The following is a 25,990-nucleotide window of genomic DNA, read 5'->3' on the forward strand; positions in this document are numbered from 1 at the left end:
GACATGAGCCACGACTGGTTTACAAAAGCACATCGCAATCTCGATTTCAATGCTTTGGGAAGTGACATGTAGTGTTTGGTGGAATGGATCTTTCAAAATGTTTTTTTTCCCCCTGAGTTACGTTTTCTAAAGTGCCGGGAAATTCTACTCCGATATATAAAACCATTAACATTCAAAGGACTGATGAGTTTTACAGTGCCGACTAGGAGTATACTGTCACTTAACATGGAAAAGGGTATTCTCACCTGGGAGAAAGTGTGTTTTTAACCGGGAAATCCGGGACAAATCTGGGAATTATTTTTCTTTGTCCACGTATACACCCTGGTTTCAGCTGCAACATCCAGTTGTACAGAGCTTTTTCCCTTTACAGAGGCCACATGTATCCTTGAACTGTCAACACCACTGCTGGAATGCTTTGGTGGATTGGTGGCTGTATGTTGCACAGTCTTCAGAACACAAACTGAATGGTAATGATGGAATCAGTCTTCTAATATTGCAGCAAACAAAATACATACTTTCTGTTGATTAGTCACAATTTTACAAACTGCTATCACCCTGCTGCCTGTTGAATCACCATGAAACCTGCAGTGACATAAACAGAACATTAAAGTATACTCTTTTCATTGATTATCAACCCAAACTAGTGGACATTATATATTTGAAGCTATGATGTCAAAATCTGGTGAATAATTTGCAATCACCCTGCAACTAGTATTGGTAGAGGGGAGATGGAAAGAAATAGCTGGGGACATTTTCAGGGGATGTGTTTTGTGAGGAAGGAAAGTGAGCTGTTGAGCAAGAAGTAGACCAACAGCTGTATGTTTCATAACATAAAAACATTAAAACTGTTTCATAACAGTTTTAATATGATGGTAAACTCCAGACAGAAAAATAATTTACCGACACATCTGGTTGTTTCATGTATTACATTGTACATTCATGGTCTAGAGCAATTTAATTAATTCAGGAATTTTATTTTCTTGGAAACAAAGCCCTTACAGATTGTGTACAGAAAATAAATAAAAATATGCACCACAAACAGAAGTAATAAATGTTAAAGAAGTTGTAGTGCTACCTTGTTTTCTTCCGTTAATTACAGATAAAACATACGATGCACTTTGGAGAGACAGTATGTGAAAAATTATCTGCTGAAGCCCTCAAGAGCCTTTTCATTTCCTCGTCTCAAGCAAAATGACACTGTTTTAATAAATCATGTTGATGACAATGCTTGCATCTCTGCTATGGCATCACATTATTTTTTTTAAGCTCGGTCCTTGTCTCCTGGAAATTATGCAATGAAACGCATTGTATACTGCAATTCCCACTTCAGAATGTGAATAGCTCTGAGGGCATTGTAAGAGTGGTGTGTGTACTTAATTGTTCAACCATGTCTTGTAAATGCAGTATTGCTTTCCCAAAGCACAGACCATACTTGGACAAATCTTCTGATTGTAGCTCTTCCAGTGTCGGAAGCAGTGCCATAGACTGATGTGGGATAGGATAAAAATTCCTGTGAAATGACAAGCCAAGAAGCACCATCAGTATTTACTAAAGTCAGCACTAATTCAATCAGTTCCCTCCAGTTCATCAAATGGTGGTATGTGTAATTTTTCAGAAGACAGCAGAAAACCTTTTAATTTATGTCATTGCTTCTAGTAATTGTTGTTGTTGTTGTTGTTGTTGTTTTTCAGCCCAGAGACTGGTTTGATGCTGCTCTCCATGTTACTCTATCCTGTGCAAGGTTCATCATCTCCCAGTACCTACTGCAACCTACATCCTTCTGAATCTGTTTAGTGTATTCCTCTCTTGGTCTCCCTCTACGATTTTTACCCTCCACACTGCCCTCCAATACTAAATTGGTGATCCCTTGATGCCTCAGAATATGCTCTACCAACCGATCCCTTCTTCTAGTCAAGTTGTGCCACAAACTCCTCTTCTCCCCAATTACATTCAATACCTCCTCATTAGTTATTTGATCTACCCATCTAATCTTCAGCATTCTTCTGTAGCACCACATTTTGAAAGCTTCTATTCTCTTCTTGTCTAAACTTTTTATCGTCCACATTTCACTTCCATACGTGGCTACACTCCATACAAATCCTTTCAGAAACGACTTCCTGACACTTAAATCTATACTCGATGTTAACAAATTTCTCTTCTTTGGAAATGCTTTCCTTGCCATTGCCAGTCGACATTTTGTATCCTCTCTACTTCGACCATCATCAGTTATTTTGCTCCCCAAATAGCAAATCTCTTTTACTACTTTAAGTGTCTCATTTCCTAATCTAATTCTCTCAGCATCACCCAACTTAATTCGACTACATTCCATTATCCTCATTTTACTTTTGTTGATGTTCATCTTATACCCTCCTTTCAAGACACTATCAATTCCGTTCAACTGCTCTTCCAAGTCCTTTGCTGTCTCTGACAGAATTAAAATGTCATCGGCGAACCACACAGGTTTTATTTCTTCTCTGTGGATTTTAATACCTACTCCAAATTTTTCTTTTGTTTCCTTCACTGCTTGCTAAATATACAGATTGAATAACATTGGGGATAGGCTACCACGCTGTCTCACTCCCTTCCCAACCACTGCTTCTCTTTGATGTTCCTCGACTCTTATAACTGCCATCTGGTTTCTGTACAAATTGTAAATAGCCTTTCGCTCCCTGTATTTTACCCCTGCCACCTTCAGAATTTGAAAGAGTGTCATTGTCAAATGCTTTCTGTAGGTCTACAAATGCTAGAAACATAGGTTTGCCTTTCCTTAATCTAGCTTCCAAGATAAGTCGTAGGGTCAGTATTGCCTCAAGTGTTCCAACATTCCTACAGAATCCAAACTGATCTTCCCCGAGGTCGGCTTCTACCAGTTTTTCCATTCGTCTGTAAAGAATTCGTGTTAGTATTTTGCAGCCATGGCTTATTAAACTGATAGTTCGGTAATTTTTACATCTGTCAACACCTGCTTTCTTTGGGATTGGAATTATTATATTCTTCTTGGAGTCTGTGTGTCTTTCGCCTGTCTCGTACAACCTCTTCACTAGATGGTAGAGTTTTGTTAGGCCTGGCTCTCCCAAGGCTGTCAGTAGTTCTAATGGAATATTGTCTACTCCTGGGGCCTTGTTTCGACTTAGCACTGGAAGACCTCTGTCAAACTCTTCATGCAGTATCATATCTTCTATTTCATCTTCATTCTCTTCCATTTCTATAATATTGTCCTCAAGAACATCACTCTTGTATAGACCCTCTATATACTCCTCTCACCTTTCTGCTTTCCCCTCTTTGCTCAGAACTGGGTTTCCATCTGAGCTCTTGATATTCATGCAAGTGGTTCTCTTTTCTCCAAAGGTCTCTTTTAATTTTCCTGTGGGTGGTATCTGTCTTAACCCTAGTGATATGTGCCTCTACAACCTTCCATTTGTCCTCTAGCCATCCCTGCATAGCCATATTGCACTTCCTGTCAATCTCATTTTTTGAGGCTTTTGTATTCCTTTTTGCCTGCTTCATTTACTGCATTTTTATATTTTGTTCTTTCATCAATTAAATTCAATATCTCTTCAGTTACCGAAGGATTGTTACCTACTTGATCCTCTGCTACCTTCACTATTTCGTCTCTCAAAGCTACCCATTCTTCTTCTACTGTATTTCTTTCTCCCATTCTTGCCAATTGTTCTCTAATACTCTCCCTGAAGCTCTCTACAACGTCTGGTTCTTTCAGTTTATCCAGGTCCCATCTCCGCAAATTCCCACCTTTTTGCAGTGTCTTCAGTTTTAATTTACAGTTCATAACCAATAGATCGTAGTCAGAGTCCACATCTGCCCCTGGAAATGTTTAACAATTTAAAACCTGGTTCCTGAATCTCTGTCTTACCATTATATAATCTGTCTGATACCTTCTAGTATCTCCAGGGTTCTTCCATGCATACAACCTTCTTTCATGATTCTTGAACCAAGTGTCAGCTATGATTAAGTTATGCTCTGTGCAAAATTCTACCAGGCGGCTTTCTCTTTCGTTTCTTCCCCCGAATCCATATTCACCTACTACATTTCCTTCTCTTCCTTTTCCTACTATCAAATACCAGTCACCCATGAGTATTAAATTTTTGCCTCCCTTCATTATCTGAATAATTTCTTTTATCTCATCATACATTTCATCAATATCTTCATCTGCAGAGCTGGTTGGCATATAAACTTGTACTACTGTGGTAGGCGTTGGCTTCATTTCTATCTTGGCCACAATAATGCGTTCAGTATGCTGTTTGTAGTAGCTTGCCTGCATTCCTATTTTCCTATTCATTATTAAACCTACTCCTGCATTACCCCTATTTGATTTTGTATTTACAACCCTGTATTCACCTGACCAAAAGTATTGTTCCTCCTGCCACCAAACTTCACTAATTTCCACTATATCTAACTTTAACCTATCCATTTCCCTTTTTAAATTTTCTAACCTACCTGCCCAATTAAGGGATCTGACATTCCACGCTCCGATCCGTAGAACGCCAGTTTCCTTTCTCCTGATAACAACATCCTCCTGAGTAGTCCCCGCCCGGAGATCCGAATGGGGGACTATTTTATCTCCGGAATTTTTTACCCAAGAGGACACCATCATCATTTAACCATACAGTAAAGCTGCTTGCCCTCAGGAAAAATTACGTCTGTAGTTTCCCCTTGCTTTCAGCCGTTCGCAGTACCAGCACAGCAAGGCTGTTTTGGTTAATGTAACAAGGCCAGATCAGTCAATCATCCAGACTGTTGCCCCTGCAACTACTGAAAAGGCTGCTACCCCTCTTCAGGAACCACACGTTTGTCTGGCCTCTCAACAGATACCCCTCCATTGTGGTTGCACCTACAGTACGGCTATCTGTATCGCTGAAGCACGCAAGCCTCCCCACCAACGGCAAGGTTCATGGGGGTCTAGTAATTTACATTCTGAAAAACATGCAGTTACTGCACAACTTTAAAGATCTTTAACTTTTAACAAACAAAGTATTACGTGAAGGTGCTATAAAATATTTTACCTTCTTGCTGACTAAACTTGCTTACACATGGCAAACCACGTTTTTATACTATAAGACAAACTGAAGGAATAGATTCGCAACATACCATGAAATTGATATGTGAAATATGTGGCTGTGTCTCAAATTAGGTCCATAGATTTCTGTATGTTGTGCTTCAGTTATGTACTTGCATTTTTCCTCAATACACTATCTGATCACAAAAATATCTGGACACCTGCAAAACTGACCACTACATGTCACGAGAGGCTGACCTGCCAGTATAAAAGGAGGTGGGAAGTCAGTATAAAAGGAGGTGGGAAGTATTTGTTGTCAGGAGAGTCGGTTGGTCAGGAGAGCTCATAGACTTCTAACGTGGACTACTCACTTGATATCAACTCTTCTAAAGCTGCCCAAGTTGACTGTTGGTGATGTGACTGTGATGTGGAAACACAAAGGTCAAACTACACCTAAACCAAGATCAGGCAGACTTCTTGTGTTGATGGACAGGGATCATTGAGCATTGTGGAGCATTGTCAGAAAAAATCACATGAAAACAACAGGAGGAATCAGTCCTGATTTCCAAAGTGCTACCAGTAGTCCAGTTGGCACAACGACTGTGTGTAGGAATTTATAAAGAATGGGTTATTATGATCGAACAGCTTCTCATAAGCCACACATTTCTGTAATCAGTGTTATGCTACACTTGAGGTGGAGTAAAAAGTGACACCACTGGACAGTGGATGACAGGGAACAAGTGGTTTTGAGTGATGACTTGTGCTATACTCTGTGGCAATCTGAGGGAAGGATTTGTTTTTGATGAATGCCTGGAGAACATTACCTGCTGTCAGGTGCAGTATCAGCAGTACGGACAAAGTGGTTTTATGGTACGGGAGTGCTTCTCATGGTTAGGGTGTGGTCCCATTATTGTATTTAAGAAAACACGAAATGCGGAAGAATATGAACACATTTTGCAGCATTGTGTACTGCATAAAGTAGAGGAAAAGTCAAAGCGAGAACATTGTTTTGCGTCAGTGTGACAATGCATAGAGTCATAAAGAGGTATCTGTGGGGCAGTAACATTTCTGAGGAGGACTGGCCTACCCAGAGGCCTGACCTGAACTCAGTTTAACACCTATGGGACGAGTTAGAAAGCTGACTTCACTCAAGACCCCCAGCGTCCTTTGTCTGCACCTCGTGGTCTAGTGGTTAGCTTTGCTGCCTCTGGATCTAGGCATCCCGGGTTCATTTCCTGGCCAGGTTGGGGATTTTCCCTGCCCAGGGACTGGGTGTTTGTGTGGTCCTCATCATTTCATTATCATCATCATTCGTGACAGTGGCTACATTGGACTGTGTAAAAGTTGGATTGCGTAAAAGTTGGACTGTGCTGATGACTGCCCCACAAACCGAACATTACCACCACCACAGCATCCACCATCACTGTCTTCTCTGGTTTCTGCTCTTGAGTGAGAAGGGACAGCCATTCCAATGTAGACATTCAGACATCTTATATAAGTGAAGGGCGCAGATTCCATATTAATATCCACTAATACGCGTCAGGATACTTTTGATCAGGTAATGTATGTGGAGTTTCTGCAAAAGCTAGAATTTTTTCCCATTACGCTCAAACTCTAAATTCCATTTTGAATGACCAAATTGAACTCAGAAACAAAAAATATATTGAAAATTTTTGGGTTATCATTTTCTGAAGGTAATAATAGTCTGAAGCCCCAGTTAGTTGGAAATAAATCTACAGATTTGCAGGTTAGTGATGTGTAGTGCTATCCGTTGTTCGTGATCATTTGTAGTTTTATTTCATGTGTTCCCTGGATAACTGTCTGTAATTTGCTTACCAAGCATCAATCTCTGCATGTCTAAGCATTATTTATAAATATTATAGTTTTGACATTGTATGTATTTGATATATAAGTGTAACTCTTGCTGTTAATAAAGATCTAAAAGTATTGCTTGTAATTTTTGTAGCGGTTTGGTGGTAAAAATAACTGCTACGGAGGGGTGGAACAGCTGTTCTTATAGACATCAGGATAATGATGGCTCTCTCACCTAGGCATTGTGGGTTTGAAGGGTTCGCAAGGGCTACGGGAATCTGTCAAGAGGTGAAGGTGGCTGCAGCAAGGCAGAAAGTGAGCATGTAAACTGTTCACTACTTCAACAAGTTGCAGCAGTTACAGGTGCACAGCCTCATCCAGTGTTGCAGTCTAGTACTATCATACAGGATCCACATTCCACAGATGTGATCAGGTGTCGATCTTGCATTCTATGGTGGCAAGAAGTGGTGTCATGAGGACAAAGATAGCTGATCCCCCAGTAGTGCCCAGGTCTTGCATAGTCGGCGTACCTTGAAATTAGTGTCAGATGGAATGACCTTATGTTGTTATACTGCTGTCAGGGCAGCTGTGTTCCAGCCAAGGAGAGTGTCAGGGACTGGCACATATGCCATGGAGCGTTGACTAGGAGGGCAGTAGTTTGAACCTTGTGCCATCTGGCAGCTGCCTGCAGCAGGAAGAAGATTGGTGGCATTGCGGTGGCAGCCAGCACACAGCAGACACTTAATTCGAAGTCCAGCTATGTTGACACACCACCTGGCTGTGTGGCTCGCTTTTATACAAGACTAGGCAGTCTTGTAGCAATTGAGATTGCGTACGTAGCCCATCAAGAGCTAACAAAATTGCCTCAGCATCCGGGTCACGATTGCGAATCACCTGGTTTTGTGCAGGTGAGCTTGCGGGTGTTAGTGAGCATTCGGATTTAATTATCAGGCTCCAGCTTGTGTCCACACCACTACATTCCTCCCCTCCTAAAATAATCTGGCACACTTAGTGGCTAAAAGTCTGGCAGCAACAAGGAGGTTGTTCCTACAGTTCATACTTTACAAAACACTAGTCCAGAGACAAGTTCTAAGCTTGCAACTGTATGTCTGTACTCTTCACCATAAATCCTCAATACTCAATGATAAATCTCAGTATCTCAATTCAAAGCTTCCTGAGGGACTAGTCCGTTCTATTGTGCTGTGCCAGCTCCTTGATATCACTGACTTATTTAACCACAAGTGCTTTCCCAGCCACACCCTGTCTCTCTTAGTACATCTATGTTACTCCATAAAACTTCCTAGTACCCGATACATTTTCCCTTACACTGATTGTGACAGTTATTCTAGGCAGCTTTTCTACTGTCATGTGCACTGCGTCTTGGCACAACTGGAGTAGTTTGATGTAGGCAGGACCAATCATGTCTACACTGGTCTATCATTTACATAACGGTCTCCTACTTGTACTTCTCTGTACCTTCCCAACATAAACTCAAACAGTGGTATCGCGGAGCAGTAGTCTGATACACAGTAGTGGGGTTTTTCTTTCCCCAAGTGCTTCTGCAAAGGAGTGAAGTATACCTTTGTATTTTGCTGTGTAGACTAGTGGTTAGCAAATTACTGTAAGTTTCTGTTTCTTCAGAAGTCTTGGTGCATATCCTTGTGTGAGGTGGCTTTGTAGCATAATTTTCCAGCCATCAGACCACCACATCATGGCATTAAGTTTAAATCTCATGATGGTACGGCATATTATTTGGATCAGTGCATTCTAGTTTGCACACTTATCTCGTACAATAGCTTTCGGTTAAGCAGAGTTTCTAGTAACAGATAATTTTAGATACATCCACTTCAGTAGAGAAATTTGTTTCCATTTAAGAGTCTGTCATGTCAGGGCATAGTGAGAAATCTGCAGAACGTTTTTAGTGTTTCCAGCTAGTGCTCAAAGTTGTGGTAACATTGGGGCACTGGGAATGAGACCTGCGACACCATTGGTGTCATTGGAAATCCTTGGCGACTTGGGTGTCGCTACATTTTCTGATAAGCAATATCTGGCCAGTCTGTCCTCACTTGAAGAGTGGGTGGCAGACAGTGGTGGGTTCGCATGTTACTGGGTGAAAGGTGAAAGAGGAAGCAGGTCGTGTGACTGGCTCCTATGCCTTAGCAGCAGGTACGAGGTGCTACCCAATGTTGTTGATAACTCTGAGCCAGCACGGGATGCCTCTCCTGTTGGGCCAGTGGCCGATCTTCCTCTCCAGTACAGACAAGTGCAGAGGGTGGGTATGCTTTTCATTGGGAGTTCCAATGTTCCGCAGGTGATGGAGCCCCTCAGGGAAATAGCAGGAAGGAATGTCAGTGTGCACTCAGTATGTTCACCGGGAGTCTTGCCTGTGATGCGGAAGAGGCCGTGCCTGTGGCTGTGAAGTGCACTGAGTACATAGAGTGGAACATGTTGTCGGCATGAATGATGCCTGCTGCTTTGGTTCTGAGGCCATCCTCGGCTCCTTTCGGTGGTTGGCTGTTTTGGTAAAGGCAAGTAGCATTGCACACAGAGTGCAGGCTGGGCTGTCTGTATGTAGTATTGTACTCAGGTTTGATTGCGGTCCTCTGGTTTGGAGCAGAGTGGAAGTTCTAAACCAGAGGCTCAGACCTGTGAGTGATGGTATCAAATGCGAATTTCTTGATTATAATTTTACTGATCATCCTGTTGTAATAGGGGATGACTTCAACTTGCCAAAAAACTTGTGCCAGACACAAGAATTTGTGTGACATTGTTCTGGATGTCATGTACTAAAATTACTTTGAGCAGATAGTTAAGAGAACCAACTCGTGAGGGTAGTGTCTTACGTCTTCTGGCAACAAACAGACCTGAATTTATCGAATCAGTTAACTTAGAGGAAGGTATTGGTGATTATAAGGCTGTTATAGCATCTATGATGGGGTCTGACAATGAATGTTAAGAAAGATAGGAAGATATTTTTGCTTAGTAAGAGTGACAGGATACAAATTTCAGAGTATCTGAGCAGTTTGCGTCAAATTTTCGGTGAGTATGAAGATGTGGGAAATGAATGTAATATATTCAAAGGAATCGTGCAATATGCTATAGACAAGCATTTTCCAAGTAAGGTCTTGAGGGCTGGGAAAGACCCACCATGGTTTAATAGCCGTGTTAGAAAGCTGCTACATAAAAAAGGAGAACTTCATCCCAGATTCAAGTGAAGTAAAAACCTAGCTGACAAACAAAAGCTGAACAAAGCGAAAATGAGCATAAGGAGAACAATGAAAGAAGTATTCAATGACTTGGAAAGTAAAACTTCGCAGCTGATCTGAGGAAAAACACTAAGAGGTTTTGGTCATGTGTAAAATCAGTAAGTGGGTCAAAATCTTACATTCATTCACTCAGTGACCATACTGACACATAAATGGAAGATAAGAGCGAAGGCCGAAATACCGAAGATGGTCTTCCAAAATTATTTCACTGCCGAACATTGTAAAATGGTCCCTCCTTTAAATCATCACATAAATGTTGAAATGGCAGCTATTCAGATAACTGATCGCAGAATAGAAAAACAACTAAAATAGTTTAATAGTTTAATGGCATCAGGACCAGATGAGATGCCTGTAAGATTCTACAAAGATTATGCGAAACAACTTGCTCTCCTTCTAGCAGTAATTTATCATAGGTCGCTTGAGCAACAAACCAGGTCGCTCAAGCAACAAAGGTTACCTAGGGACTGGAAGAAAGTGCAGGTCATTCACATTTTTAAGAAGGGCTGTAGGACAGATGCATGCAATTGTAAGACCTATATCATTGACATCAATTTGTTATAGAATTATGGCCTTCTTGGAGAAGAGAAATATCCTCTATAAAAATTGACATGGATTCTGCAAACAGAGATCCAGCAATACTCAGCTCACTCTGTTCCTCCATGAGGGCCACAGCACTCAGGTTGATGCCATGTTCCTTGACTTCAGGAAGGATTTGACACAGTCCTGCACTGCCATTTAGTGAAAAAAATACAAGCTTATTGAGTATCAGAGCAGATTTGCGACTGGATTCAAGACTTACTTGCAGACACAGCTCAACACGTCACTTTAATGGAACAAAACTGACAGATGTAAAGATAGTTTCGTAAAGATAGTTTCCAGAGTATCCCAAGGAAGTGTGATAGGACTGTTACTGTTTACAATATATATAAATTTTGAAGTAGAAAAAGTCTGAAAGGCTGTTGGCAGATGATGCGGTTGTCTGTAGCAAAGGAGCAATGCCAGAAGATAGAAACATTTTGCAGAATGATCTCCAGAGAATTGATGAATGGCGCAGGCTCTGGCAGTTGGCCATGAATGTAAATAAATGTAACATATTGTGCATACATAGGAAAAGAAATCCACTAATCTACACCAACACTGTTGATGACTAACAACAGGAAGCAGTATCTGCCAGATAATATCTATGAGTAACTATCCAGAGTGGCCTTAAGTGGAATGACCACATAAAACAAATAGTGGGAAAAGCAGATGCCAGACTCAGATTCATAGGAAGAAACTTGAGGAAATGTAACTCATCCCCGAAGGAAGTGGGTAATAAGGCAATTGTTTAATCGATTCTTGAGTATTGTTCATCTATCTAGGATGCCTACCAGATAGGACTGGTAGAAGAGATAGAGAAGATCCAATGAAGAGCTGCAAGTTTCGTTATGGAGATGGTCAACAACCTCCATTGCAAACATTACAAGAGTGGTATTTTACATCACAAAGAGATTTACTATTCAGATTTCGAGAGAGCACTCTCTGGAAAGAATCAGCCAACATGTTACTCCTCCCCCCCCCCCCCCCCCCCCCCCCACATACATCTCCCGTAATGACCATGAGGAGAAAATTCGAGAAATTGGAGCCAGTATAGAGACCTACTGACAGTCATTCTTCCCAAGTGCTATTTGTGAGAGGAACAGGGTTGGAGGGCTCAGTTAGTGGTACAAAAAGTACCCTCTGCCACACCATTTGGTGGCTTGCGGAGCATGACGTAGGTGTAAATGAAATGGGGAAAAAAGGGGTTGGACACAGAACCAGGAAAAGTGGAAACAAGGAGCCAATGTGTGGTTGTGACAATGGCATGCTGCTACTTATTTGCATAGTGGACAACTGTTGCATCTTTGCCAGTCCCACTACAGTCACCAGAAAGGAACAATTCAGCAAGTGGGTGGTTGCATGGACCCCGTTGGGCACCAAAGTGTAGCAGGTCTATAGTGCAATAACTGCTGTGGAAGGGTGGAAGAGTCATTATTGTGGTGATCAAGAGGGCAAAAGGCTCTCACACGGACATTGTGGATTTTGAAGGGTTGGCAGGGGCTACACTAATCTGTTGGAGGTGAAACTGGCTTCCCCAAGATAGACATGTGTATGTAAACTCTGTTACTCCAACAAGCTACAGCAGTTACGGGTGCACTCACTCATATGGTGGCACAGCCTGATGTCAACTCCCATTGTCAGTTTTCTTTGGCTGTATTCATATGTTGATCTTGTGGCCCACAGCGGTGAGAAGTGGCGTCAAGAGGACGGTGGCGGCTACTGCCTCAGTAGTTTTAAGGCCTTGAATTGTCTGCATATCTCGCTAGTACTGTGTCAGATGTGACAACCGTATATTATTGTTAGCCTGCCGGCAGGGTTGCTGTAGCTCCCCCTGCAGAGGTGAGTGTAATGTCGAGTAGGTGCCCTGTGGTTCAGTGGTTAGTAGAGCATTATTCCAACCCACAGCAGATGCTGATTCATTGCGCAATTGAGTTGACATACTAGTCTGACTGTATGGCTTGCTTTTGTACTAGACAAGACAAGTTACGTTGCAGTTGAGGTCATTTTCGTGGTCCATGAAGAGCTGTCAAAATGCCTTGAAATGCCAGTTATTGCCTCAGTACCTGGGACATGATTGCAGACTGCTGGCACTGTGAAAGTGCTGAAGTTGCTCAGTGGGTGTCTATAACCATTTGGATTTTGGCACCAGGTACTGGCTTGTGTCAACACCACTGTGTTTTACTACAATTTCCAAACAGTATTTTGCTAGAAATTTTTTGTATTCGTGAAGTTCGTACAATAGGTGCTTTGACTGAAACCAGATACACATTCAAGAATAAATTAAACAGCAGCTTAGGTTTTATGTGACGTCATTCCTACTATTTATCTAATCTGTGGAGCGGAATTATAAAGAAATATTATTCTTGGTTATTGTTTCTGTGAACAGTTTAAACATACATAATTAAAACCTGTAAAAATGATTTGCCAACTTTTTTAGGTGTGATTGCATATTTTATAATTAAGAACACACTGTACTATTAGACTTTCCAGCTGGTCTGAGTGATATGATTCAGTGGTTGAGCAGCTGATCTCACATTTGGAGGAACAAGGTTCAGAGCACTGTGTGAATACCCACATTCTTATTTTCTGTGGTTCCCGTACATCTGTTAAAGAAAATCCTGGGATACCTCTATTCAGGATAACATGGCAGCCTTTTTCGCCTTTTCTCATCCACTCAGAGTTTTTCTGTCTCTAATGACCACATTATGATCCAGATATTACAACCTAATATTTCTTTCTTCTCCTACCCTGATTATCTTCATATTTTTACTGTTTATTATTGTCTAACTTTCTGTAAATAAGTATTCTCAGACTTTGGAAACAATTAAATTTCGAATCTGAAAGCTCTTCTGTTGCCATATTAAAATATACACCACTCCTCACTTTGACATCACAACCACCAAAGTTTACTTTTCTTTTGCCTCTTCCTACTACTATACTCCTCATAATACTGCTGCTACTACTACTACTACTACTACTACTGCTACTACTACATTTTTGTAGAGTTGGTTCAGATATGTAAAAATGATGTTATACAAATATGTTTAGAGTCTGTCGACCCACACACCAGTATTCTGTGTATCAGTTTCTTTGAAAGTAAGTGATCTTTAATTGGCCTCTAGTTATTGATACTTCTTTTTACTGCATAAGCCCAAATGTCCCAGTGTACTAATCCAGTTAAATTTGCTATCCAAATATCCTTTGAATGGTAAGTTCTGGCATAGATGTCATCTAAAAAACATAGTATTTACAGTGAGGTATAGTCTAGATTCAAAATGACCTGCTTGTAAGACTTAATGAGCAGCATGCTAACTTGAGAGACAGAGATGTGAGCCTGAGTGGTTTTTAGGCAGTTTTCCCACTTATATGGGCAAATTCAATTCCTAAGTATGATACACAAGCAGTTGAAATACAATAACACACAGAACAAAGTATATAGATTGACTGACATAAAAGATCATACCTAACCACAAAGTTAAAATAAGATAAATTTGTGAAATAGACACTGTGTGAGAGGGTATGTAATGGGAAAGAGATGGTCTGGATTGGAAATAATAAAACTGTTAGCTTCATACTATAAGACGAACTAGTCTGCATGTACTCTGTAAAAATGTGATTATTTTGCTTTAGTGCCTGCAATGTTACACATGAAAAAAAGCCCCTTTTGTTAAGTGGACAGTGTTTTTTCTGAGTGTATTAGTATGTTGCTTGTAATTGTTACTGTTAATAATGAAATACGTAAGTAAAAATACCTTGCTTTATGCTAGGTATTGATTGTGATGAAGCCCGTAATGAGGAAGAACGAATGATGTTGGAAGATGCTAAAGCTTGGCTCAATAGTGGTTTCTTTGATGATGAACCACATCCAAAAACTGGTGCAAGAGCATTGCATGTTGCTGCTGCTAAGGGTTACATCAAAGTTATGAGGTAAGGTAGAAAAAGATTACAAAGTTGTTTTTTCATAGCACCCAAAACTAAATTTTTGAATGGAATAATTATAAGATATATTAAAATACTTCTATATTTTACTAAGTTAGATGATATTAAGGTTTAGGATTGTTAAGAAGATTGGGCAACAGAAAGGAGAATTGTTTGAAAACACATTCTTGTTTGACTTTGAATCACATTTTAAAGTGATAGTCAATCCAGCAGTGTGTGGAAATTGAAATTCTATGTTGGGTATAGTGTTGTTAGCACTAAATCTGCATCTGAACTCTGTAAGCCAACTTAAGATTTGTGATGGAGAGTACTTCTGATGACAATATCATAACCCCTCACCCATTCCATTTGTGAATTGTGAGTGTGAATAATGACTATCAGCAGACTTACGTATGAGCTTTAACTTTACTGCTTTCCTCATTGCAGTCACTTTGAGAGTTGTATGTGGGAGGGAGTCCTCTAGGAACAAAAATTTCAAAAAATTGATTTTCTTTTTCTAATGTTTTGTGGCATTTTGTGGGGATAACTCATGATTGAGAAAAGTGTTTTCGCACAGAAGCATGCAATAAGGATAATGTGTAGTGCCCACTTTAGAAACTTGCGTAGACAACTCTTTAATCCCTTCACTGCTATGGATGTGTCTCATGCTACGCTGTTACCCAGTTGCTGTGGATGGGTATGTGTGCACCACTTGGGTTTTCCTACTCTACTGTGGATGTCTGTATGAGTCCTGAGAGAACGATCTGTCACTGCTGCAGACGATTTATTTACATATCTCAGTGAATAAAAAACTTTCGAATATTTATCATGCAATATATGTGCTTCATTGTGAGTGCTATAATTTGCAAAAAAACCTTGTTTAGATAGCTTGAATCATTTGAGTTACGACAGTTGTTACAACCACGATTCGCAATGTACAGTGGCATGAATGGGGGCGTCGCGCATGACTGTCCAACGAATGTAGAACCCAATAACTTGAGAATGAAATGAGAGATTCTTCTGCTTTCAGTATCAAATAAAATTTCAATAGCTTACCTATATTTCGTTCACTGCAGTGAGTGATCTACAATTGACCATATGCAATGTTTACACAATGCGTTTTTACCTCTGCAAACTCTTTTAAAGTTTTTTGCAGTGTTTCACTTAATTTGATGCAGTGCTGTAATTATGACAGATAATGGAAAGAATTTCAGTTCTTTATTGAGTGAAGGTATGAGATTGTATTATGTGGCAAAAACAAAATTTTTTACACCTAATAATTTATGAAAAATCTGTGATAAAAATTTTGTACATACCAGAATGCCATCTTTCAGCATAGGCACCAGCATTTGGTGAGCAGTACAGCCATAACAAAAGCTGCCCTCGAAATGGAATGCTGAGAGAACCACTGTAGCAGTGAGAGTGTTAAACGGTAGGGCATACGGCATAGTGACAACAGCTTCACAGTACATTCACTCTATTATTAATTTTGTTTCAACAATCAATCACTGTTTTATAACAGTAACATCCACAAATGTAATACTAGAAGGAAAAATGATTTTTAATACATCACTCATCTGTAGGGTGCACACACATTAAGTGGGGCTTCTTTTGTAGCGGAGGCTAGTAAGAGATGGCTTGAACGTGCCACAAAGAATAACACGTTGCTGTCTAAGGGGACAGCAAAGATTGATAGCTGGGTTGCAGCATTGACTGGTGAGGACATGCACCTGCTATCGAGCCAGAATGTACGAAACATTGTTTGCCAGAGCCAGCGCACTCGGTCGACAACACACTGGGCTGACGAAACTGGGGCATTTGCCATGCGATATTTGTCACATGATTTTACAGAAACTGTTTGGCAAAAAAAGAATTGATTTTTGAATTACATATAACTTTGTCAGCGTTATGATGAAGTACCCATCATTTTGTTAATAATCTTACTTATTGGTGATATTTCAATTAGAAAGATTTGCAATGAAAAATAGGGGTCATTATCATTTTGTGTTTGGTGCATATTAGATTGTGCATGCTATGTGTGAAATGCATCTGACATTTTTCTTTAAACTTGGGAGCAGGTCTATATGTATTCTCAGTCTCAAGAAAATGGATTTTATGTAGATTTTTCACTTGCACCTGCACACACTAATGATACAACAAGAATAAAATATTCATAACATCCATCCTATCTCCTGAATGGCTTGGGATATCAAAACAAAGTATTGGCAAGTTATAGCATGGGCAGAGAGATAACCCCCACCCCACCCTCCCCCTGGCTCGCTGTTCTTTGGCAGTTTCCTGCTTGGCTACCATGGGGCCCTTTTCCTGCTTGGCTACCACGGGGCCCTGGCCTTTTCAGCATATTTTCCCTTTCATGCTGCATGTATATCCTCTTGCTGTTCTTTTTCCCCTGGGCCGTTTTTGGAAATGTGGAAATGCATTCTGCATTTTTGGCAGTCAAGATCAGAATACTCTCCACTGTTTTTCGTTCATTTTTTTTTTTCTTTCTTCATTCCCCTTCTCCTGTCTTCCCTCTGCTTCGGCATTTGAGGTTCCTCACTCCTGAAGGCCGCCCATGCGTCTGACGCGTAACAGGTGACTGGGTAACACACAATTCCCAGCTCCAGGTCAACAGGTAGAGTTTGCACGTGGGTGATTGCCTGAGCTGCTACCTTTCCAAATTTCCCATTGGTCCCTCTCCCAGGTGTTTGTGAGGTGTGACATGAAGTGTGAACAATCACCTAAGGTAGGAGCCCCCCTTCTGAAGGGTGCCCTCAGTTGGAAGGAGTGTGCCATTGGAGACACTAGCAATCGTGTGGGATTTTCTCGCAATGAGCCCATCATCTTCACAGTCAATGGCCACGAAACATAAACAGAATGGAGTTAACGATTCAAAGATTCTCCCAGCTCCCCCATGGATGGTTCCTCATGGTTTCACGTACTTAAAACAGTTAGTCTTTTGCTACGGTAAATCCGTTTATTGCTCAGAAGGTGTTGATGCAATTGCTGGCCCTGTGAAATCTCTCTCTTCTTTACACAATGGCATTCTGCTTTTGTGGCCACGCCACATCCTCCTGCGATTGTTCTGTGCATCTCGATGAGCAGGCTTTCCAAGAGATCTGGTTGAAAGAAAAAGTCCCATAACTGGTTGCTCGCAAGTTGTTGGCTAGTCGGAAACCTTGTGTTCTACCATCTGACACCTACGGTACTTTCCTTGCTACATCTCACTCCATAAAGGACATGGCCACACAGACATGCGACCTCAAATTTAGCTCCACGGTTGTGAAATTGCCCAGAGTCGTGGCAGCATCCCTGTCCCTTCCTGCAACTGTGCAACATGCCCCCAACCGGCAGGCTGGAACAGACTGAAGGAATACTCCCGTGAAGACTTCCTACGTTCCGCCAGCCAACCAACATCCGAGTCTTCCCCTGCCAACTGAAAAGGCTCCAAGAAGTCAAACAACAGTCAAACAGACTTCTCTTTCACCGACTAAAGAGATCCTCTTTGACTGTGTCATCATATGATACCCTCTTCCAGCTGACCCTCCTGTTCCAGTGCTTACCACCAACCATTTCTCTGTTGTAGACTCCGCAGACCAATAGAAGGAGAATGCCAATGCTTCTGTGGACCTCATGGAGCAGGATCCTCCTTTCTCTGCACCCTGTTGCTACACTAGTCTTCGAAGGCTGACACTGAGCAGCCGCCGAGGGGACACCCCTTCATTTTTTACTCATCATGACTCTTCTCCAGTGGAACGTCTGCGGTCTTCGATCCAACAAAGATGATTTATGGCTGCTCTTAGAATCACAGTGTCTGCTTTTTCTATGCTTCCAGGAAACAAAATTATGTCCTCGCGACCACTTTGAGCTCTCGTATTTCTTCCTGGTCCATTTTGACCTTCCCCCGAAGGCAACATTCCATCTCATGGGGGAGTCATGGTGCTCATACAGGATGACGTTCATAGTCAACTCATCTTCCTGACTACCCGCCTTCAAGCTGTTGCAGTTCACCTTTTCCTTCCTCGCTTGACCTTTCCTCTTTGTACCATTTGCATCCCTCCATCATTCTGTGTCTCCAGGGCAGACTTGCACCAGCTTATTGAGCACTGCAGAAAACTTTAAAGAGTTTGCAGAGGTAAAAACACAATGCATAAACTTTGCATATGGTCAGTTTTAGGTCATACACTGCAGTGAAAATAAATATAGGAAACTGAAAGCAGTAGAATATCTCATTTCATTCTCAAGTTATTGGGTACTATATTCATTGGACAGTCATGCATGACGTCCCCATTCACGCCACTGCACAGTGCGAATCGTGGTCGTAAATTCAAGATATCGAAATGAGGTTTTTGCAAATTATAGCACTCAATGAGGCACACACATTGTATGTCTGCCCGTGTCTGTATATGCACGCGAGTGTATACCTGTCCTTTTTCCCCCTAAGGTAAGTCTTTCCGCTCCCGGGATTGGAATGACTTCTTACCCTCTCCCTTAAAACCCACATCCTTTTGTCTTTCCCTCTCCTTCCCTCTTTCCTAGGGTTGCGAAACCTTGAATATTTGTGTGTTTGTGTGTGTTTTTATTGTGTCTATCAACATACCAGCGCTTTCTCTTTTGGTAAGTTATTATTCACAGAGATATGTAAGTAAATCATCTGCAGCAGTGACAGATCGGTGGCTCAGGACTTGTACAGCTTTCTGCTGCTTGGTGACTTTAACACGCACCATCCCCTTTGCAGTTCTCCCAGAAACTGTGAGAGAGATGCTATCTTGGCTGACGGTCCCAATCAACTTCATCTCTTCTGCCTTAACACAGGAGCACCCATGTTCCTTTCAGACACCACGCACACCTGTTCTTATTTGGACCTATCCTGCAGTGCCCAGCTAGCCCATTGTCTCGAGTGGTTTGCTCTCTGACAGTGACCATTTCCCATGTGACATCCATTTGCTGACTCGTATCCAACCTATGTGCACACCCAAATGGCAGCTTACTAATGCTGACTGGAGGCTTTACTCCTCCCTGGCGACCTTCGATAAACATTTCCCCAGTTGTGATGACAAAGTAGAATATCTTACAAACATTATCCTTACTGCCGCAAAATGTTCCATTCCTCACACTTCCTCTTTGCCGTGCTGTGTCCCTGTCCCTTGGTGGACATGGACTGAGGCGTGCCACAATGCAATACGCCCAGAGGCATGCTTTGCGTGTTTTTAACCATCATCCTACAGTGGCAAACTGCGTTCATATTAAACAGTTTGTTGCACAGTGTCGTCGTGTTCTGGATAGCAAACAAGCTAGCTGGATTTCATTCACTAGTTCTTTTAACAGTTCCTCTTCCGTGAAGTTGGCCAACCTCTGAAAGCTCTCTGGGACCAAGATCCATTCTCCAACTTCTGGCCTGACAGTAGCAGATGATGTCGTCGTGGACCCTACTGCTATCTCCAACACCTTGGGCCACCATTTTGTGGGGATTCAGAGATCGTCCCACTGTCACCCTGCTTTTCTCCATTGGAAATGAGCACAGGAGGCTCGAGCAATACCTTTCTCTTGTTGGAATCATGAGTGCTACAGTGCTGCCTTTGCTATGAGGAAGCTAGATCATGCTCTCACTTCATCCCTATCCCCCACCCCAGGGCCAGACGATGTTCAGATTCAGATGTTGCAGCACCTTTTTCTTGTGGACAAGCACTGTGTGCATCGTCCATATGACCACATCGGGGCAGAGGACACATTTGCCAGATGCCGGCTTGAAGCCACTGTCATACCTGTACCTAAGCCCAGTAAGGACACAAACATCTTCCTTCTAGCTACCACCCCATTCCTCTCACCAGCTGTGTTTGCAAGGTGATGGAATGTATGATTCATGCCCAGCTAGTATGGTGGCTATAGTCCCGCAATTTACTAACCACTACAATGTGTGGATTTTGAGCGCGCCTTTCTGCAGTTGACCATCTCATCACTTTGTCCCCTCATGTCATGAATGATTTTCTAAATCCCACACTGGCTATGCTTTTTTGATTTGGAGAAAGCCTGAGACACCTGCTGGAGGACTGCTATCCTCTGTACTCTCTACACGTGAGGCTTACATGGCCGCATGCCTCATTTCTTTCAGGAATTTTTAGAAGTCCGAGTTTTCAAGGTACATGTGGATTCCACCTAGTTTGACACCTTTATCCAGGAAAACGGTGTGCCTCAGGGTTCCATCCTGAACATCATGCTATCTACTATTGGCATTAATCCTATAATTGCCTGTCTCCTGCGGGCATCTCCGGCTCCCTTTCTGTCAACAATTTTGCCATCTACAGCAGTTCTCCATGGACCTGTCTCATTGAACGGCATATTCAGCAGTGCCTCGATCATCTTTACTTGTGGAGCAATGACATTTGCTTTTCTTTTTCCACTGACAAAACCATTTGTACGAATTTCTGGCGGCACAATTGTTTTCTTTCTTGGCCTCTTGCTCTTCCATTTGTTGAAACTATGAAATTCCTGGGGCTCGTGCTCGGTAGGGAACTATCTTCATGCTCCCAAGTGTCTTACCAGGCATCCCGCTGTATGCAGTCCTTCAATGTCCTGTGTGTCCTCAGTGGTACTTCTGGGGAGCAGATCGAATGACCCTCCTCTTTTTGCACTGATCCCTTGTCCGTTCTAAACTAGTTTATGGGTGTTTGGTCTATGCATCTGCACATCCGTCCCTCTTATGTCGTCTTAGCACTATCCACCATCGTGGTATCCGTTTTGCCACTGACGCCTTTTGCACTAGTGAGGTTGAGAGTCTGTATGTAGAAGCTGCTGAACTACCACTGTCCTGCCCCCATGACTTTCTCCTCAGCAGATATGCACGCTGTTTGTCTACCATGCATCACCACCCATCCTATGCCTCCTTCTTTGATAACTCCTTGGATCACCAGTATGGGATGTGCCCCTCTGTTGCCTCCTAGAGTTCGCTTTCGGTTCTTGCTCCGGCTGCGTAACTTAACGCTATCTGCAACTTTCCTGATGGGTGTAAGCACTTAACCACTTTAGCTTCGTGCTGTGACCCGTGTTCACCCTGACCTCCATTCACTTCTCTGACACTGCTCCAGCCTCGCTCTGTCGCCTTCAGTTTTCATGACCTTTACATGGAAATTTGCCATAGTACCTTTTTGTACACTGATGGCCCTCGGACTGAGTGTGGTGTTGGGTGTGCCTTTGTCATTGGCACCAACATTCTTTGGTATCGGCTTCCAGTACACTGCTCAGTATTTATAGCAGAGCTCTTCGCCCTGTAGCAGGCCATGTAGTACATCCGGTTACACAGGCTTTTCAATTGCGTCATCTGCTCAGACTCTCTATGCCCTTCAGAGTCTCTGTGTGCTGTACACTGTCCATCCCTTACTGCAATGAGTTCAGGAAAGCTGTCACTTGGTCACTCTTGATGGAGCCACTGTGATGTTCATGTGGATTCCTGGTCACATCGGTCTTACAGGAAAGGCTGCAGTCCTCTTACCTCAGCATGCTAGTCCTTACATTCCCTGTGATGATCTCTGTGTTGCCATGTCAGCAGGTAGTGTCACTTCCGCATCACCACTGGTCCTCCTTTCAAGGGAACAAGCTCCGGGTTATTAGGCCTCTCCCAGCAGCTTAAACGACCTCCTCTTGGCCCCCTCACCTCAAGAGAATCATTTTAACTAGGTTGCATATTGGGCATTGTTTTTTTAGCCATTGCCATTTGTTAAGTGGTGCTCCCCCATCTTTTTGTGCATGTTGTGCTCGTTTTTTGATGGTCCACCATTTCTTCCCGGAATGCCCTATCTTTAATCGCTTAAGTTCTCATTTGTGTTTACTGTCAGAGTTATCACCCGTTTTAGCGAACAATGCACGGGCAGTTGTCTGCATTTTACTTTGTAACAGTTGTAGCAATATGGCGAAGGCCATTTAATTTGTAGTTCTGAGCTCCGTTTCTCTTTTAGGTATTTTGTAGATCTTTCTCTACGTCCCTGTGTAGTTACTTATGTATCACAGTAGATAAGAAAGTTCCACATGTTAACCATATGGCAAAATACAAATTACTGTTACCAAAAAGTATTTTTGATACCATGAACCACTTATGACATACATTGGATGTTACGAATACACGATGTGATTAAAAGTATCCGGACACACCCAAAAACAAAAGTTTTTCATATTAGGTGCATTGTGTTGCCACCTGCTGCCAGGTACTCCGTATCAGCAACCTCAGTAGTCATTATACATCATGAGAGAGCGGAATGGGGGCGCTCTGCGGAACTCACGGACTTCAAACGTGGTCAGGGGATTGGGTATCACTTGTGTCATATGTCTGTACATAAGATTTCCACACTCCTAAGGTTCCCTAGGTCCACTTCTGATGTGATAGTGAAGTGGAAACATGAAGGTACACGTACAGCACAATAGCGAGGCCGACCTCGTCTGTTGACTGACAGAGACTGCAGACAGTTGAAGATGGTCGTAATGCGTAATAAGCAGACGTCTATCCAGACCATCACACAGGAATTCCAAACTGCATCAGGATCCACTGCAAGTTCTATGGCAGTTACGAGGGAGGTGAGAGAATGTGGATTTCATAGCTGAGCGGCTGCTCATAAGCCACACATCACATTGGTAAATGCCAAATGACACCTCGCTTGGTGTAAAGAGCATAAACATTAGACGATTCAACAGTGGAAAAAGTTATGTGGAGTAATGAATCACAGTACAATGTGGCAATCCAATGGCAGAGTGTAGGTATGGCAAGGGCCCGGTCAACATCATCTGCCAGTGTGTAGTGCCAACAGTAAAATTTGGAGGTGGTGATGTCATGGTGTGGTCATGTTTTTCATGGAGGGGGCTCGCATTCCTTGTTGTTTTGCATGGCACTATCACAGCACAGGCCCACATTGTTGTTTTTAAGCACCTTCTTGCTTCCCACTGTTGAAGAGCAATTCGAGAATGGTGATTCGATCTTTCAACATGCTCAAGCACCTGTTAATAATGCACAGTCTGTGGCAGAGTAGTAACACGACAATAACATCCTTGTAGTGGACTGGCCTGCACAGAGCCCTGACCTGAATTCTATAGAATACCTTTGGGACATTTTGGAACACTGAATTCGTGCCAGGCCTCACCGACCGACATTGGTACCTCTCTCAGTGCAGCACTCCTTGAAGAATGAGCTGCCATTCTCCAAGAAACCTTCCACCACCTGATTGAATGTATGCCTGAGAGAGTTGAAGCTGTCATCAAGGCTAACAGTTGGCCAACGCCATATTGAATTCAAACATTACCGATGGAGGGCACCATGAACTTGTAAGTCATTTTAAGCCAGGTGTCCGGATACTTTTGATCACATGGTGTATTTCAATCTCGCTGTATCGTTAGTGTAAAAGTGAACCTGCTACATAAAATCCATTTTCTCATGATTGGAGGTATGTATAGCTCTTGTCCAAAGTTAAAAGAAAAATTCAATATATAACAATGTGTTGTTTCACAGCAGAAATGTTTAATGGGCAAATAATTTTTTTTGTCCTCTCCAGCCAGCACCAAGCCAGGCCAATACCCCATATCCCAATCAGAATGACAGACTGGCAGGAAACTGACTTCACAAAACATAGAGCAAACCCGTAAGATACTGGACCACCTCATGTAAGCGAAAAGCTTGACTCGCAAACTCAGTAAATGACCTCAGCAAGGAGAGGGAATAACCTTATTCTAACACCACAATTTGAATTTGTAGGTGTAGTTTTTGTAAGAGAACACTTAGCAGCCTGCTGATAGTGTGGAACGGCAACAAGCTGAAGCCCTTAAGTCCATTTTTTGCAAAATAGAGGTTGTGCTAAAGACCGCTGGTGAGCCTGAAGAAGTAGGTTACATTTGGTAATAGCCAGGCAGTGCTGCTACCATTCACCAAAATGGCTTCTGCCTTCAAAACTGTTACTTGTCTGGTCTGCTGTACTTTGTCACTGTGAGTTGCCAACCTTGCAGCCACTGATGGGAAGATATGGTGACTTCTACCTCTAGCTTGGCGGGCCAAACTGATGGTGTTTGGTACACCATCCACCCATTGCAGTATGTGGGAGGCACATTAACTGCTGTGGCCCCTGATTAGTGCTTAAAAGCAGTTAACATTCCTGCCTTCCTTGGTGTAAGGGTTATGCTGTTGTATTACCAGAACACACCCTTTGATGTCCATGAGAGTGCTCTGTCATTGTCCTGGATAACAGCACGTACTGTATGGGCTACACCAGCCACCAGCAAGACCTGCTGCCTGCTAGACACTGTGTTTACATGAGTGGATGCTGCAGGGGCAACATTGTCCGAAGATTGTTGAGACATTGAGGCCATGTGCTGCTCTACTGCTGGCCTGAGGGTCACCTCTGAGGACACAATTGTAAGCTTAAGTGCAGTAAATTATTACTCTGTTGATGTTGTATCATTAGCTCACAGAGTACTGGACAGCCTGCTCCAGTAGCCACCCGGGATGGCCGAGCGGTTCTAGGTGCTACAGTCTGGAACCGCGCGACCGCTACGGTCGCAGGTTCGAATCCTGCCTTGGGCATGGATGTGTGTGATGTCCTTAGGTTAGTTAGGTTTAAGTAGTTCTAAGTTCTAGGGGACTGATGACCTCAGAAGTTAAGTCCTATAGTGCTCAGAGCCGTTTGAACCAGCCTGCTCCAATACATTTCATGCTCCATCATCCCAATAACAGTAACAGTCTCAACCCAGTCGGCTACATTGCTACGTTATGATCTGATATGCTCCAAATGTGGAGTCAGTGTGTCCCCTATTTTTAATTGCATTTTTTTTTATTTTGCGCAGTGTGTTACTTTGATGTGGAATATCACAACAGTTGTGACAATTAATGAAATGGTGGGCACTTCACCCTGAAGCTAGCACTTAAAGCTATAAGTAACACAAAAATAATTTTTTTACCAAATAGTTTCTGTAAAATTCTGTGAGGAAAACTTTAAAACTAATGAAGTGTGTGTGTCATTCTACTCATAATAGCACTGCTGCACCTTGACTAGCTGGTAACCAAGTGTTGTGTCTGCACCCATAGGTATGTACAACTGCAATGGACAGTGCAGCTAGTCGGCACGCAGACAACTAGCTGTCTTTGTGTACCCACACTTGGTGTGGCATAAAAACAAGTTGGATACTCAGCCACAAAAATTCTTTGATCACCTACCCAGTGATTGAGAGTGTTTGATGGATTGTAAAATTGACTTCAAAATAGATATTTGGTCAGTATGTTGCCACATTTTCTGCTGAGAAAAAGTGCCATAATCATAAAACTGAGGCATTCTACATCATTGTGCGAAGTCAGATTTATGATCCATGGGTCATGCAAATAACTAACTAAAAGCACCTGATTGCCATGTTTGACTAACAATTGACATCTACC

General features: G+C 42.3%; 1 protein-coding gene across 5 annotated transcripts in view; it reads left to right on the plus strand.

Annotated features, from left to right (window-relative positions):
- The window catches only part of LOC126188892 (protein phosphatase 1 regulatory subunit 12C-like), a 385,917-nt gene that overhangs the window by 121,229 nt on the left and 238,698 nt on the right, over positions 1-25,990 (plus strand). For all 5 annotated transcript variants that reach the window (XM_049930575.1, XM_049930576.1, XM_049930580.1 and 2 more), the window contains exon 4: positions 14,439-14,598. In XM_049930575.1, coding sequence (XP_049786532.1) covers positions 14,439-14,598 — 160 coding nt within the window. The remainder of the gene's footprint in view (positions 1-14,438; positions 14,599-25,990) is intronic.

Source organism: Schistocerca cancellata, chromosome 5 (genome assembly GCF_023864275.1).
Source record: "Schistocerca cancellata isolate TAMUIC-IGC-003103 chromosome 5, iqSchCanc2.1, whole genome shotgun sequence".
NCBI lineage: Eukaryota > Metazoa > Arthropoda > Insecta > Orthoptera > Acrididae > Schistocerca > Schistocerca cancellata.